The 15358-nt window shown below is 47.9% G+C and overlaps 1 protein-coding gene across 7 annotated transcripts in view; it reads left to right on the forward strand.

Moving 5' to 3' along the window:
* Iqsec2 (IQ motif and Sec7 domain ArfGEF 2) overlaps nucleotides 1-15358 on the forward strand; it is an 82151-nt gene that overhangs the window by 24018 nt on the left and 42775 nt on the right. For 2 of the 7 annotated variants that reach the window (XM_015987494.3, XM_015987497.3), the window contains exon 3: nucleotides 13065-13160. The exons of 2 other annotated variants lie outside the window; for them this stretch is intronic. In XM_015987494.3, the coding sequence (XP_015842980.1) occupies nucleotides 13065-13160 (96 nt within the window). Of the gene's footprint in view, nucleotides 1-358; nucleotides 11183-13064; nucleotides 13161-15358 lie in introns of those variants that run through there. 3 more of the 7 variants (XM_015987495.3, XM_015987496.3, XM_076562047.1) reach the window with 3 other exon arrangements.

Here is a 15358-nt window from a genome sequence, read left to right on the forward strand (position 1 = left end):
TCTTCCTTCTGAATGGACCAATTGGAAAAATGGGCCCTTTCTTGTGAATCTTGCTCACCAGGCTTTCCGGGTTGGTGAACACAGAACAAATGGGATGCGAACCCCCATTTGCTACCTCTCAGCTGTAAACCCTAGGGTGGGGCACAGCTTGTCCAACCATATGTAGCAGCACTGTTCCTGTCATGCAAGTTAGTGGATATGAGCCGGGGTCAGAAGTGGCCTGTGTATAGATAGTTTGTCTTAGCATCTCTTGCAGGAGGTTTAGGGGTGAGCACATTGGTGCCCAGGTCCAAGGGAAGGGCTGTGTGTGTCTGGGGTGGGGGGTGGGGGAGACATGCTGAGGCCGACATTAAATCAGTGAGAATGTGGTGGATATAGTCAGCCCTGGTGTCTGGGCAAGAGGTCTGTGATGGCACATAATTAATCCTTGCATGCAGCCAAGGAGCATGGCCAGGCACAGCTTGTTCTAACACTTGGGAGGGCACTTGTCTAAGAAAGGGCATAGATCTCAATGTCCTTACTGTGGGTTTGAAGAAAGGCAACCTGGGATGACCTCAAGCCCAGGCCTCCCATAGCATCCCCGTTGGTGTGCCTGCTAACTTGTGGAGGAACCAGACTGAACACATCTCTAGTTGTCAGCTCCTCCCCGCTGGGGAGTTCCTGGAACCTTTTGCTCATGGTAGTTAATAATAACCATAATCATGAGTCACGTGATGGCATATGTTGGGCCTTTATAACTTACAGAACTTGTCAAGGATTTGTTTTATTTGATCCACCCAGTGACACTGTGGATGGAACCTGTGCTGGCCTTATCGTCTGTGTTTTATAGTTGAGGAAACAAGCCAGGATTCAAACTCCAGTCTGCTTGGCACCAAGCCCAGATTCCTGCCTATACTGTCACTATAAGACTTCTTGACAGCTTTGTAGATGATGATCATCCTTGCTATCACCCAAATATTAGTAATCATAATAATTATCATTGATTCTTCATATACTAATCACTCTAAATATGATCTTTTTTTAAATGCTCACAGCAGCTACATTAGGCAAGGATTATGATGTCTGATTTACAAATGATGGAAAGGAGCCTGGTATGGTGGTGCATGCCTTTAATGGTGGTGCACGCCTTTAATGGTGGTGCACTCGGAAAGCAGAGGCAGGTGGATTTCTGTGAGTTCAAGGCCAGCCCGGTCTACAGAGTGAGATCCGGGACAGCCAGGGCTGTATAAGTGAGACCCTGTCTCAAAAACAGAACAAAGACAAACGAGGAAGAGGAGATCCCAAGATGGTCAGTGCCTCACCCAGGGAAAGAAGATCAATGGGGCTAGTGTTGACTTTACTCCGATTTGTTTCCTGGTGTGCATACTGGGTTCATATTCAAGGAGGCTATAGCAGCTTTGAGGACTCAGCAGGCAACTCCAACTCAGGCTACAGCAGTTGCTCTAGGGCAGCAGAAGAGCCTATAGCAACAGCACATATAAAACAATGTCTCACGGAATAGTGAGTCGACCCTCTCATTTGGAACCACAGTTGGATGGGGCTCTCTGCGGATACTTGCAGGCCCCACATATAATAGCTTCTCAAGTTCACTACAGTTAGGGAGTGCTTCTTGGAGCAGATGGTGTCAAAGCAGACTGGGCTGCAGAGGACTGATTTCACAGAAGGAGAGCCCATGGATGTAGAATCAGCATGAGTAGGAAAGCAAGGGATGTGTTTAAAGCCAGGGACCAGTCAGCTGGACTAAAACAGATGTGGGCAGGAAAGAACAACTTCTAAAGGTCAGAACCCTGATTGGGTCAAGGATGTGTCACAGATCTCTTCAGGCATGTCCAGCCTTTTGGCTCCACGACATGATATTGTCATCTACAAAGTCCACACACAAGAACCATGTAAACTGATGTTTACAAAACAATCTCATAATAGCAGATGGGGAGATGGTTCATTTGGTAAAGTGCATGCTATGTAAGCATGAGGGCCCCAGGCTGATGCCTAGAAGCCATATAAAAAGCTGAGCGTGGCGGCCTGCTCTGGTAATTACACTGGTAGGGAGACAGAGATCCCTGGAGCTCGCTGGCCAGCCATCTTAACAAGTCAGTGAGAGGCTCTGTCTCAAAAATAGAGAAGAGCAATCGAAGAAGACATCTGTTATCAGCCTCTGGTCTTCATACACACACACACACACACACACACACACACACACACACACACACGTCCTTGTGTACCCATATACATATGTATCTACAAACACACACACATAGCCAATCTCATAATGTTGTAAACAAGTTCATACTTTTGTGTTGGCACCATTTACAGCTATCCTGGAGTATAGGCAGCCTGTGGCCTACAGGTTGTCCACACCTGAGTGATCAGGAACTAAAGGAAGTTCTGTGGCATAAAAAGGGGTAGAAACTTTGGATCCAGGCTAAGGGCTCCATTTGAGGCTAGGTTGCTTTCCAGTTTTTTGACTCAGCATATCTGTTTGTCTCTTGTAGAACCCCCGTTTCCTTATCCAGGAAGCACCTGCATTCATGAGTGTGTACATACATGGGTGCATGTGTGGCTGGAAAAGAGTTAGGCGAGCCAAGAAGAAAACTAGGCCTTAGCTAGTGTGAAAACTGAATAGCAAGGAGTGAGTAGGGCAGGTAGACCGCAGACCACCCCATGGTAGGGCCGAGGCTTTAGGACCCCTCAGTATTGAGTGCAAGAGTATAATTAAAGCTGAAGAGCCGGTGATGGGGCAGGGGGCAAAGATGGATGTCTGGGTTTCCTGTATATCCAACGGAATTTGTCAGACCTAAAGGTACCTTAACCTGAAGTCCAGAGTGAGACAGGCCATAGCTACAGATCACAAAGCTGTCAGCACAGCCTGCTTCCTAGCAGTCTGATTTTTGTCGTCACTTAAATCTCTGCTCCTTTGTCTCTCTTTTATAAACTGGGAACGATGGTTCTGATTTCTCTGAGTTGGGGGAAGTTGAAGTAAAGCTATGCTCAGCGTCAAATAGCGGCTCAGCCAGTTGTGCTGCCCAGCCTCTGAAAGTGACTGTATGATTTAGAGTCATGCTGCAAAATGTGGCCAAGTGTAGAACTTAAAAACAGGCAGGCGGGAGGGGCTAGATTGTTCCCATCAGCAGAAGATGAGGGAGTCCCAGCTGTCTCAGAGGCAATCATGGCTGTAAGAGGTCAGGCTGGAACTCCATGGCCCCGGGGACCAGGCTGAGGTTACTAGGCATGATAAGAGCAAGAGGAGGTGGCCTGTTGCTAGGGAAGGAGGGAGGGGGTAGGGGAGCCACTGACACCCTCAGAGCCAGGGACATCCCCATGGCAACAGAAGCCACTGATGTCTGGAGAAGTGGGAGGAGGAGCAATGGCTGGCTCTGTTCCCAGAGGAGGCCTCCCACTCTGGGCCTCAGTGTCCCTATCTGTCCCACTGAGAATTTGGTTTAGGTAATTTTGAAGATTCTTCCTTGTTGTGACCTCCTAGGTTGACGAAGATGACTAAGACCTTGCAGTCCTCCCTTGGCTCCCCCATTCACATATCTGAGATACTCCCAATCCCCAGAGCGGCCCCAGCTGTGCCCAGTTCTTCCCTCCCATATGCTTCCTGTTCAGCTCTGCCTGGCTGCCCACCCTGCCCAACTCTCTGTTCCTACTGCTTCCTGTGCCTCCAACCTTGTTACTTACTGCCTGCAACACGCTCTCTGGCTGAGGAGGGGGGAAGCAATTCCCATCCTGTCCATTGTGGGAAGCCTGGCCCTCATCCACCCAGACTGCTTCCTCCGTCCTAGGCCTCCCAGGCGTCAAAGGTCTGGGCCTCTCTTGCTACCTATCCTTTGTGATCACTACTGCAATTTATTGAGCTACTTCTAAGAGCTGGGCTCGCCACATGATACTTGGCGGGTAGATTTATGGTGAAATATTGTGATTCCCCACTTTACGTAAGACTGTCTTCAGTAAGTTCCTGGGATTTGTCTGAGGTCCTTCTGGTCGATCTAGGTTTAGAACTTGCCTCTGTATCATTCCTTCTGCCGCTCACCTGGGGTGCAGGTGTGATTTTTCATTTTGAGCAGCAGCAGCCCTACCAAGTGATAGCTGGGCACTTCACATGTAGTCTCTCACTTTGTCTTCAGTATAATCTTAAAGGCTATATATTGTTGTTGTTTTACAAAGAAGGATGCTAAGGCTTAGAAAGCTAAGATAATTTGCCCCATGGTAAAAATTAAGGTGGGAATCTAGATCATCAGATTTGTAATCACCACAGTGTTATGGGTTTAACCTGATTGCTTTCCTGAAGCATGTACAACATCCACTCTCTAAGTAGCAGGCCTGTGGTGGACAATCTGGGAGGAGGGTGACACAGAAGGGGGTAATCTGGGACCCCTGTCCATGGGGAGCTCTTAGTCTAGGGTTGCTACAAAGATGAGCTAGCTTTAGAATGTGATAACGAGGTAGACGGCCAGTGTATGAGAACAGAAGCCTGGAGGGATTGATCTGGCTCCTGATAACAAGACAGAAGGTAGGACCAAGGGGAGCTGGGTAATTTTCCCAAAGGAGGAACTTTTTCTAGAAGCTCCAGAGAGATGAGATAGGGCAAATGGTTCCTCTTCTCCCCTTCCTCTCTGGGTTCTCCTGCCTCCGCTTGGCCCAGCCCCCGGAAGTGGGTGACCCCTACGCTGGCTGAGTGCCTGGTTGGCACCAAAATAAACTTGCCTTCCCTCTCTTCCCCTCCCCTTGCCTCTGTCCCCTCTGTCCTGGCTTTAATTAGCAGCCCTAGGGATGAGTCACTTGGCAGCTGGGGAGGGAGGCTATGCAGAGCCCAGTTAAGCTTCGACTCTTGCCCTGAGCCTTACAGGCAGCACCACTCTGTTCATACGTGTGGGTGTGTATTGCTGCATGTCAGGGAGGCTCCGTGTCATTGCTGCTGAGATAAGCGCAGGGGCAACTTTGCATGCTGCTCCAAGGCCATGCATGTCAGGTTGTCTGCATGTAAGCATACCTGGTGGTTGCCGCGTTTGTCTCTGTGTGTCACTGAATGTCTGTGTGTGTGAGTGTCTGCCTGTAGTGTGTGGTTGTGATAGCAAGTGTCAGGAAATGAGGGAGGGAGCTTTTGGGCAAACAAACCCAAATGCCATAATAATTGCAGTCACTTCTCCTGACATAAGCGTTCTTATGTTTTCCCTTATACAAGCCCCGCGCTTGTATCCCCAAATTTCACTTGTCTTAGTTTGGATACATTTTGTTGCAGGGAACAGAAGCTGACCTGCGCTAGCTCAAAAATAGAGAGGGGAGGGCTCTGATGAGGTTACCTCTCACAAAATTAAGAATAGTAAATGAACGATAGCCATGCCTTTCACCAGCCAAAATCAAGACCAGACGTCAAGGGCCAAGATTGTTCTTCATAGCTTGCCTGACCCCTCTCCTCTCTTTTTCGCTGATGCTTTCTGTGGCTTCCTCTGCTGCTGTGCACCCTAGCATGGCCACAAACCTGGAAGCTGCTATGTGACTTAAGGTCTCTATCATCTAACTGCAGAGATCCTGCCCCGCCTCTGGTAATACAAGACTGCAAGGTGGGTTTCTGTCCTCTTGGAAAAGGATGAGGGTAGAGAGGTAAAGTGCTTAGAGCTTGGTGTTTCCTCTGTACTCAGCAGAGGGGTTATGTGCACAAAAGTGAGGTCAGGAGCTGGGTGGTGGTGGCGCACACCTTTAATCCCAGCGCTCAGATGGCAGAGGCAGGTGGATCTCTGAGTTCAAGGCCAGCCTGGTCTACAGAGTGAGTTCCAGACGGCCAGGGCTACAAAGAGAAACCCTGTCTCTAAAAACCAACAAGCAAGCAAATAAACAAACAAAAACAATAAATAAAAAATTTAAGATCAGAGCCTGGAGATATTCTGTGCAGGTACCTATGATGTTAAGATTGCCCATCCATCCAGTTTTTGGTTCCTACTTATTTCCAGGTGACCTTTGTTCTCTGTTTTCAAGTTCCATGTTCTTATATTAAAACACACCATTTTATCTAAAATCATTTTTCACATTTTCTTATGATGTTTGTATTGAACCCAGGACCTCATGTATGCTAGGCATATGCTCTATTCCTGAGCGACGCTGTTTCTCTATTTTAAGTCAAAACATCTTTTAAAGTTGTTTCATTGTTGTTTTTTGAGACAGATTCCCACTATGTATCTCTGGCTAGCCTGGAACTCTCTATGTAGACCAGGCTGGTCTTGAACTCAGATTGAGAGCACTCCTGAGTGCTGTGATTAAAGGCATGTGCCACCATGTCCACCCCCAAACATCTTTTAAATGCATGGTGTAAGTTACCATTGCCACCAGTTTGTGGCGATTTTCATAGCCTCAGAACAACCGCCATGATGTTACTGATGGTACAGTTGCTACCAAGGTTGTGGTGGCTTTAGGTATTTTTCTGTTTTATTAGTTCAGTGACTAAATTTATAGTTATTTGTAGTATATAATTACAGACACACATTATCAATATTACCAGCGTGACGCTTGAGCTTACTTTTCCATTAATACAAACCCTGCAGTTTTTACATTAATTACAGAGGGAATTAATGACCCCTTAGACAAGTTTTCACCTATTAGTAAAGAGTTAGGAACCAGCTGTGCCAGTAATGACTGGTCTCCAGATATGAGGGCAATGCCCACAGCTCTGGACTTGGCCCTGACCTAGCATCTTCTGATTGAAACTAGAGTCTTCCTACAGCCTCATCTGGGGCCTTCTGGTTCTGTTCCAGCACATAAGAGATGCTGCTGTTATTCTAATAAATGTGACCATTCTATTATTACTGTTAAGTCTAAGTGACAGAAATTATCCAAGGCTCAGGCAGAGTCTCTTTCAACTCCTCTTCTTCCTTTGTTTTTATTGTTCCAAATATTAATTATTGCTTTAGTTCTGAAAAGAATCTGTTGAATTTCAGGTAATGTTAGGGAACACTTGACACACATTAATTTCCGTGGCCATTCTGCCATGTAGGGGTGATTTAAGGGTGGGAAACATATATCCAGAGGAGGTAAGTGACTTGCCCAAATCATTAATCTATCCACTCATGCATTTTTGTCTTTTATTCAAGGGTGATTTATCTAGTACCCACCAATACCAGTTGACTAATAGTATGTTGCATCATAGAGTGATGGGCCTTGTGCTGAATCCCACTGTCTAGTTAGGAAACATAAATTACCCACAATTATAAGAGAAGTGTGGTGTGTTGTGGTAACATCAAGGAAGTATGCCTAACCCAGCCTGAGGGTCAGGGAAGATACCCAAGCTGACATCCAAACTAAGACTTGGAGGATGAGTAGAACTTATCTGAGGGAGGATGGAGTGGTGTGAGATGAAATGGACAGTATTACAGGTCAGACATGTGGGAGGGGTGGTGGGCACCCCTTTATGAGGAACTAAAGCTGCATGTGCCGTGGGGGTGGATTGTTCTGAGAAAGGATCTGGAAATGAGAGAGTTTACCTTAGAAGGCTGCAACTGGGGCCCTGGTCAGTTGTACCCACTGAATTGCAAGGGCTTCAGTGCCCTCTAGTGTCCACTGGCCCGTCTTGCAGCTTCCCGTGCTGTGTGCATTGTCTCCCAGCAAAATATATAACCAGGTGGACCTGTGCTAGCTCCTGGGGACACGGCTCAATGAGACACCTATTCTTACAGATTTCCCAATTGAGTAGATGAAACCGTGAACAGTATTGTGAGAAGCTGGCTGAGAGAGGAACAGAGTGGAAGGAATCTAGGGAGGCGATCCACCCTGCCTAGGTGGGATCAGGGCAGGTTCCCAGAGAACACAGCTTCTGGCTGACTTTTGAAGAACGAGGAAGTGCTGTTCAGGTGAGGAGGTGGTTGTAGGGGCCCAGAGGGAGAGTACTAGTTAAGGTGAGGCACGGAGCAGCTACATATGCCTCTCAGGTAATTAGAGGTAATCCTGTCTGGGTGAGGTGCAGCTCGCGGGGGAATGTGCTACATATCTGTAACCGCAGTACTGAGAAGGGACAGGCAGCAGAAGCTTGAGTTTAAGGCCAGCCTGAGCTACAAGGCAAAACCCACCCACCCCCAAATGGAGGAAGAGCCAGATCAGCTGAGGGTGGGAGATAGGGGCTAGGTCACTGAAGGATCTACGGGACCCGCTACTAGCTCATTTACTAGGTGTTTAAAGCATGGGATCACGTTGAAAGCTTCTTTACCCTTTGGAGTCACACGCCCATCTGAGTAGCTGATGAAAGCTAGAAAGTAATATTTGCCGGAGAATACTTCTCATCCAACTCCAGGGGCTTTAGAGATACTCCCTCCCATGTTTATCCAAGAACCACAGACTTCCAAAATAACCCTAGTGTAAGTAAGAAATCCCTGTCATGGCCGCCAGGGATTTGTAAGATTGAACCCTTCCTGCATCTCCGGCCCCATGTGCATCTCTCAATGAAGTTTTCACTCAGCCACACTGGTCTCTTGGACGTTCCTGGAAGCAGCATTTTAGGTCCTTTCTTCTGCACATAATTCTTCTTCCTGCTTCCTGTCTCCACACGAACGGAGTGTCTGTCTCCTCTCAGACATAAGCTTCCCGAAGACAGGTCATACTGTACCTTTAGAACCCAGCACCGTGCCTAGTCCACAGTATCTGTCGAATGAAGGGCTCACCAGTGCCCTGTGGCTGGATTAAGCTCCTCACTCTGAATTCATTCAGCCCCTGGTGAGTCATCATATAAATTTATGTAACATGTTTAGCTAGGTCTGAATTACACAAAGGCCCCGGTTCATTAACAGGTATTTTCCTAGAATTCTTCCTCATCTCTGAAGCAAAGGGCTTCTTGCAAGTCCCCCCACATCTACTGGGAGAAGGGTCAGCCTCTTAGTTTTTGGAGACAGGGTTTCTCTCTGTAGCCCTGCCTGTTCTAGAGTTCACTTTGTAGACCAGGCTGGCCTCAAAAACAGAGATCCACCTGCCTCTGCCTCCTGGGTGCTAGGGTTAAAGGCGTGTGCCACCACTCCCGGAATCAGACTCTCTTACTCAAACAGAGATCCTTCTGTCATCATGGGCTTACTTAAGCCTATGGAATCTTGACAAGAAACTGGGAGGTAAGCCAGGGTAGTAGCACATGCCTATAATTCCAGTACTCAGCAAGCTGAAACAGGAGGGTTGCTGTGAGTCTGAGGGCAGTCTGGGCTACATAATGAGTAACAGGCCAGCCAAAGGCTCTGTAGCAAGACCCCATTTCAAAACTGACAAAGGAACAAACAACCCTATGAGGTAAGCGGAGCGTGGCAGTGTAGCCCGACCTGTAATCCCAGTACTTGAGAGACTGAAGCAGAAGAATTATGAATTTGAGGCAAACCTGGCCTATTTAGCAAGACTGTGTTTCAAACAAACCAAACCAAACCTATGGAGTAGGGAACTTTCATCGTTCTTCTATAGAGAACCAAACTGAGGCTCATGGGATATGCCCAGATAAATGGTTACATTGAATTCTACAAGGATCTGCAGTGTAGGCTCTTGGACTCCCCAGAGAATAGAAGAGGCTTGCCTGAGGTCCTCCATCATCAGCCTGACAGTCAGGACTACAGTTTCTGTCCTCGACCCCTGTCAGGCCTAGAGGAAGGTCTGGGCCAGAGGTGAAGCACCTGCAGGAGCTGGGAAGGTTGTCCAAGAGAAGCGAACAAAGCAGAGGTTGAGGTAAGGGCTTGAGTACCCAGTAATAGGAGAGGGGCAGAGAGAGAGGAGGCTTCAGAAGTCCCACAGATGCCAGGTTTGTAGTGGTTCAGAGGGCCTCTCTCTTCCTAGCAGCCTTGGCTTTCTTCAGATGAGCCAGTTGTCCTGGTAGGGAGGCAGGAAGGTTGGCCTGTAGCCTGTCAGCTCCTATTTCTTCTAGATCACTGACCACCCTGGCCCTCCCCAGGAGCCTTCTGCTCAGAACAGCCAGGAGCCTGGCCTCTGGGGCCATGAGAGGCTAGGATGCTCTGAGCTGGACCTGTTATCCTTTCTCAGGAACAGGCCCATCTTTCAGACTCCCCCAAACCTGTTTTCTCTGGTGCTACCCAGGTAGAGAGTGGAGTGCCATGGTGGGTAGGCAGGTGCCAGACACCCACTTGTACCCTGTTGTATGAAATTTGCTGAGATTGTGCTCCTCGCCAGGTTTCAGTTGTTGGACCTGTAGAATCAGGCTGCACAGTCTTCCTGGAGGAGCAACCTCTGGATTATAAATGGCATGTGTACGCAAACCTCTGGCTTATTTATTTATTTATTTGTTTGTTTGTTTGTTTATTTGCTTACTTTTTGGTTTTTCAAGACAGGGTTTCTCTGTGTAGCCCTGGCTGTCCTGGAACTCACTCTGTAGACCAGACTGGCCTCAAACTCACAGAGATCCACCTGCCTCTGCCTCCCGAGTGCTGGGATTAAAGGCGTGCACCACCACCGCCCAGTATGACCTCTGGTTTATAACTGGCCAGTGTACGCACAACCTCTGGATTATTTTAAATGGCCTGTGTATGATTGTGCTTTTCTTTTTTCTTTTCTTTCTTTCTTTTTTTTTTTGAGAGCTTACTATAGTCCTAAAGAATATTATTCAGGGACACATTGTCATATCTGAAACTGGGTGATTTAAATCTTACTTGCTATGACTGTCTAGGACAGTCTACGTTCATCTGTAAATGTGCTGAGTGGAAGATGTTGGTGACAAGCCTCTGCTAAAAGATGTACAAAGTAGTAATAGAACTGATGTTACAGATTCCCGGTTTTGGAATAGCCACATTAAGCCCTAATCTTGGGGTTCTGCCACTATTACCAAGCTGTGCATCTCAATTTTCTACAGAAGGTATTGAAATAGGCCTCGTGACAGAACCCTTTCAGGCTGAGACAAGTTGCTTGTGGGGATAGCAGAGGAGATGTACATAGGGGGCCCAGCCCCAAGTTTGGCCGTGAGGAATTAGAGAGCTCTCTAAACTGCTTCCTTTTGTGAGGAATTCCCAACCCTTGGAGAGCAAGGAAGGAGCAAAGTTTCCATTTGCAGCCTGGCCTGCAGCCCAGCGGGCCTGGCCCCTCCTCCTTGGCTCCTCCTTCTGGGGAAGGACTGAGGAAGAGGAGGTGGGAATAGTGACGGGGTGGCACTGGCAGGGAGTAGGGAGGGGGGCTGCCCCTGGGACAGGTCCAGACTCATGGAACCCCCCTGGAGGCGCAGCAGGTAGGAACCTGGGCCACTTAGCCTGATCTCCCTTCCTTCCTGCTCAGACCTAGACCCACAGCCTGGCCTGATGATTCAGCTGCCTTCTGGCTTCCTGGTTTCTGGCTCCCTTTTTGTACTCTTGAAGGCCTTTGGTTTAGGAGAGGGAGCCGACTTGAGTGAGTGAGTCTGTGGGCATCTGAAAGCCAGCTTGCTCAGGATCTTAGAGCCCCAAGCAGTACAGCCCATGGCCTGTGAGAGGTGACCTCTGTGACTGCCCTGGCGTTAGCCTGGCACACCCGGCAGCCTGCATGCTCCAGCCACTGACATTCTGATGCCAACATTCCAGCCGCCTGAGGGTGTCTGAGGCTCACATGCAGTGAGATGACGAGCCAGTGACTGGCACATAGGGGGTACTTGAGAAACAGCCACTCTGAAGATGATGAGAGCCATTTAGAGCTTCAGAGAAGAACTCGCACATTCAAAGATTCTCTGTAAACATTTGGGCTTGTGCTACATTAGAGAATGGGCAGCTGGGCTGGACTGCAGCCCCATATCTGACTTTTACTTGGGCTCTTGAGTGGCTGGTACTGACCATCTACCTTTCGGGACTTGCAGAGACAGGGGCTGGCTGATCTGGAGGGGCAGGCTCCACTTTCAGCTTGTCCTGGCTGTGGCCACTTGATATGACCCCCAGCAACCATACTGTGTTGGGCAGGGCAGGGACAAGGCCCTTAGCCCCCCTACTTACTGTCGCTCCTCTTCCCTCTTGCCATCCTTTGGACTTTAATCACATCAAGCAGGTGCCGGAGGGGTGGAGGTGGGGGTGGGGTGCAGCAGAGGGGTGGAGTGTGGGCCCAGCCTTGGGATGTGTGGGGGACAGTAACAGCCTTGGAAGCAAAAAAAAAAAAAACTCCTCCTTGGAACCACCCTGTCCTCTACCTTGCCTGCCCTTCCGCCCCAAGCTCTGAGTCCCATCCTGTCGCCAAGACCACTGAGATTCTGTCAGCCTTCTCTGCCCTCGGTCCCTCTGCTCTGGCATTCTTTGGCTCTCCCTGTCTTCTCTCTGTGTCTTTTGTCTAGCCCTTCCTCTTTCTCCTTTTCTGTCTCTTTCGGTTTCTCTCTGTCTTTTCCTCTGCCCTTCAGTGCTCCACCCTTGCCTGCCCTCCCCTGCCCTCCCCTGCCCTCCCCTCCCCTCCTATGAAGGGTTTTCTCGAAGGGGAGCCCTTGCATTGCCCACACAGCTTTCTCTTCTCTTTCATCTCCCTCTGCTTTCCTTCCTACCTTCCCCTGTGGTGTCTGCTGTGAGGAGGGCTCCTTTCCCCCTTCCCTGCTGTGGTGTCCCAGCGTCTCTCAGTAACCCAGGTCCCCACGGAGTCACCTGGAACACAGGAGGCCCAAGCCTGGCTCTTGTCTCTACTGCCCCCTGTTGTCATTGTGTTCTGTTTGTGGTTGAGTGCTGTCCTCTCTTTCTTGACTTTGTGGTTTTTTTCTTTTTCCTTCCTTCCTTCCTTCCTTCCTTCCTTCCTTCCTTCCTTCCTTCCTTCCTTCCTTCCTTCCTTCCTTCTGTCCTCCCTTTCCCTCCCCCTTCTTCCTTCCCTCTCTTCTTTCCTCCTTCCTCCCTCCCCTCTCCTTCCATGCCTCCTTCCCTCCTTTTCTCCTTCCCTTTCTTTCCTCTTCCCCTCCTCCCTTTACTCTTCTTCCCTCTCACCCTCCTTTCCCACCATATCTTCCTTCCTTCCTCCTTCCCTCCCACCCCTCCTCCCTTTCATTTCCTCTGCACCTTCCCTTTCCCCATCCCCCACCTACTCTGACCCCCTTGTCCCCCTTGCCCTCCCTGCCTCCCCCTTCCTTCCCTGTCTCTTTCTCTGTCTCTCTTTCCCTGTCTCTTGCTGTCTCTCAGGTCCACAGCGTCTCATACTCTACACCAGTATTGCTGTCCTACTCAGGTCCTTGACTCCATGAAGCTTACCCCCTCAGGCAGGCTGGCAGAGAGCAGGTAAGAGCTAGACCTAACCCTCCCCGAATCCTTTTCCCTTCCAAACTAATATGCACCACCATTGCCAGACACCCCCCACCCCTGCCTTGTGTCCCTTAGTCCCCCGAGTGACTGTGGAGTGGTTGTCTGAATGTCTGAGGATCTTGGGAGATCAGGTTTGGAGACTAAAGAGGACCTTTGGGATCTATTTGTCCTTTATTCTTTTTAATTTTACTTTTTTAAGAAGTCCATCCTCAGAGGCCTGTCTCCATAGCTAGGAGTGGTTGGTCTTGGAATATGTGGCATTTGAAAGATGTTCTGAAGTATGAATAGGAGTTTGCTGTCTGAGTAGACTGTGGAAGGATGTTTAGGCAGAGGGAAGGATCTGCCTACATTTTTGGAGAAAACATTATTTCCAAGTTAATCGAAAATCCTCTTTAATATTTCTGATTAGAATTCAACAAAAGGAAGTATTAACAGCCACATAAAAAATAAAAGGAGGCCCAGCAATGTGGTGTTTTACACCTTGGTCCTAGCACTCAGGAGGCAGAGGCAGGCAGATTTCTGTGAGTGCAAAGCCAGTCTGGTCTACACAATGAGTTTAAGGCTAGCTGGGACTACACAGTGAGATCCCACCTCAACAAATAAACAAAATACCTTGCATTTAAAAGGAAGTAAGAATGGAATTTATAGGCTATTTTTAATAAGTTCATTTAGGAGACCATTGCATTTCATAACCTATGAGGTGTGTCATAGGGGCTCTAGAAGAATACCTATAGTTTCCAGTGCATTTCTTTATTTATTGTGGTGCTGGAAACTGAACTTAGGGCTTCCCGAGTGCTAGGCAGACAACTGTATGACTGAGCCACAGTCCCAGCTCTCCCGGTGCTTTTATTAGAGAGCAAGGCAGGTTACATTACATGAACTAATTATTCCACTTAAGAAGCTAGAAAAAGAACAACAAAAGGAAAACAGAATCCACTAATTACTGTAGATGAAGCCAGAAATCAATGAAACAGAAAACCAAAGTTTTGATCCTCTGGCAGATATGACTGGGGAAAAAGCAAAAAAAGATTTTTTTAAGAAAGGATTTACCATAAATTCTGAGTTTTTTTTTGAAAAGTTATAAGAAAATGCTCTGTGTGTGTGTGTGTGTGTGTGTGTGTGTGTGTGTGTGTGTTTATACCAAGAAACATGAAAATGTAATTTAATTGGGTGATTTTCTAGAAACATGTAAGTTACTGAAAGTACCTTAAAAAGGGGGGAAAAACCCAAACCTGAATAGAATGGAAAAGTGAGGAATGAAATGAAAAAAGTGGGCATTTTTTTCTCTTGAGAAATAATACCATGTCCAGTTGTTTTTCTGGAGGTTCTGAAAGTTCTATCAAATCTGGCAAGGTCAAATAATAGGAAAAGATAGCCATCTTCCCAGTTCCTGATGTAAGGCTGGTCAGTGGCACACCCGCAGTCCCCGATACTCAACAGGCTGAGGCAAGAATGTCGCGTTAGCCTAGGAGTTTGAAGTCAGCCTGGGCAATGTAAAGAGACCCTTTCTCAGAAACAAAGCAGAACGGGGCTGGAGATAAAGCTAAATGGCAGAACACAAGGCTCTGGGTTTTTATCCCCCCACCCCCACCCCTTACCCCCAACACACACACACACACACACACACACACACACACACACACACACACACACACACAATTATATGTCAATGAGCAACTTTATCTATCAGGACTGGAAATTAGATGCGGGGATTTGTGCATGTTAGACTGAGCTGTGTCTCTGGCCCGTTTTTCCTTTATCTTACTAAGTTATTCAGAGGTTGTCCTCGAAATCACTATGTCATCCAGGCTGCCCTCAGTCTCGGGTTTCTACTGCCTCTACCTCCTGAGTTCTGGGATTTCAGGCTTGTGCCCCCATACCTGATGTAACAAATACTGTAATAGAGTATTATGAAAAAAAAAGAACCTATTAGAGTATTATGCCTTGGTGGCATAGGTTTGTAATTCTAGCACTTTGAATATAAGGTAGAGGCCAAAAGATGAAGGGCTCAAGGTCAGATTTGGCTATATAGCAAGTTTGAACCCAGTCTAGGCTACATGAAACCTTTAGAGAGAAAGAGAGGGCGAGAGAGATTATCTTAACAAATGAAGGCTTCCTAAGAGTGCAAGGATTGTTCAACATTAGGAACCCTGGTGGCTGGAGAGATGACTCAG

Source organism: Peromyscus maniculatus, chromosome X, assembly GCF_049852395.1.
Source record: "Peromyscus maniculatus bairdii isolate BWxNUB_F1_BW_parent chromosome X, HU_Pman_BW_mat_3.1, whole genome shotgun sequence".
In the NCBI taxonomy this organism is placed as follows: domain Eukaryota; kingdom Metazoa; phylum Chordata; class Mammalia; order Rodentia; family Cricetidae; genus Peromyscus; species Peromyscus maniculatus.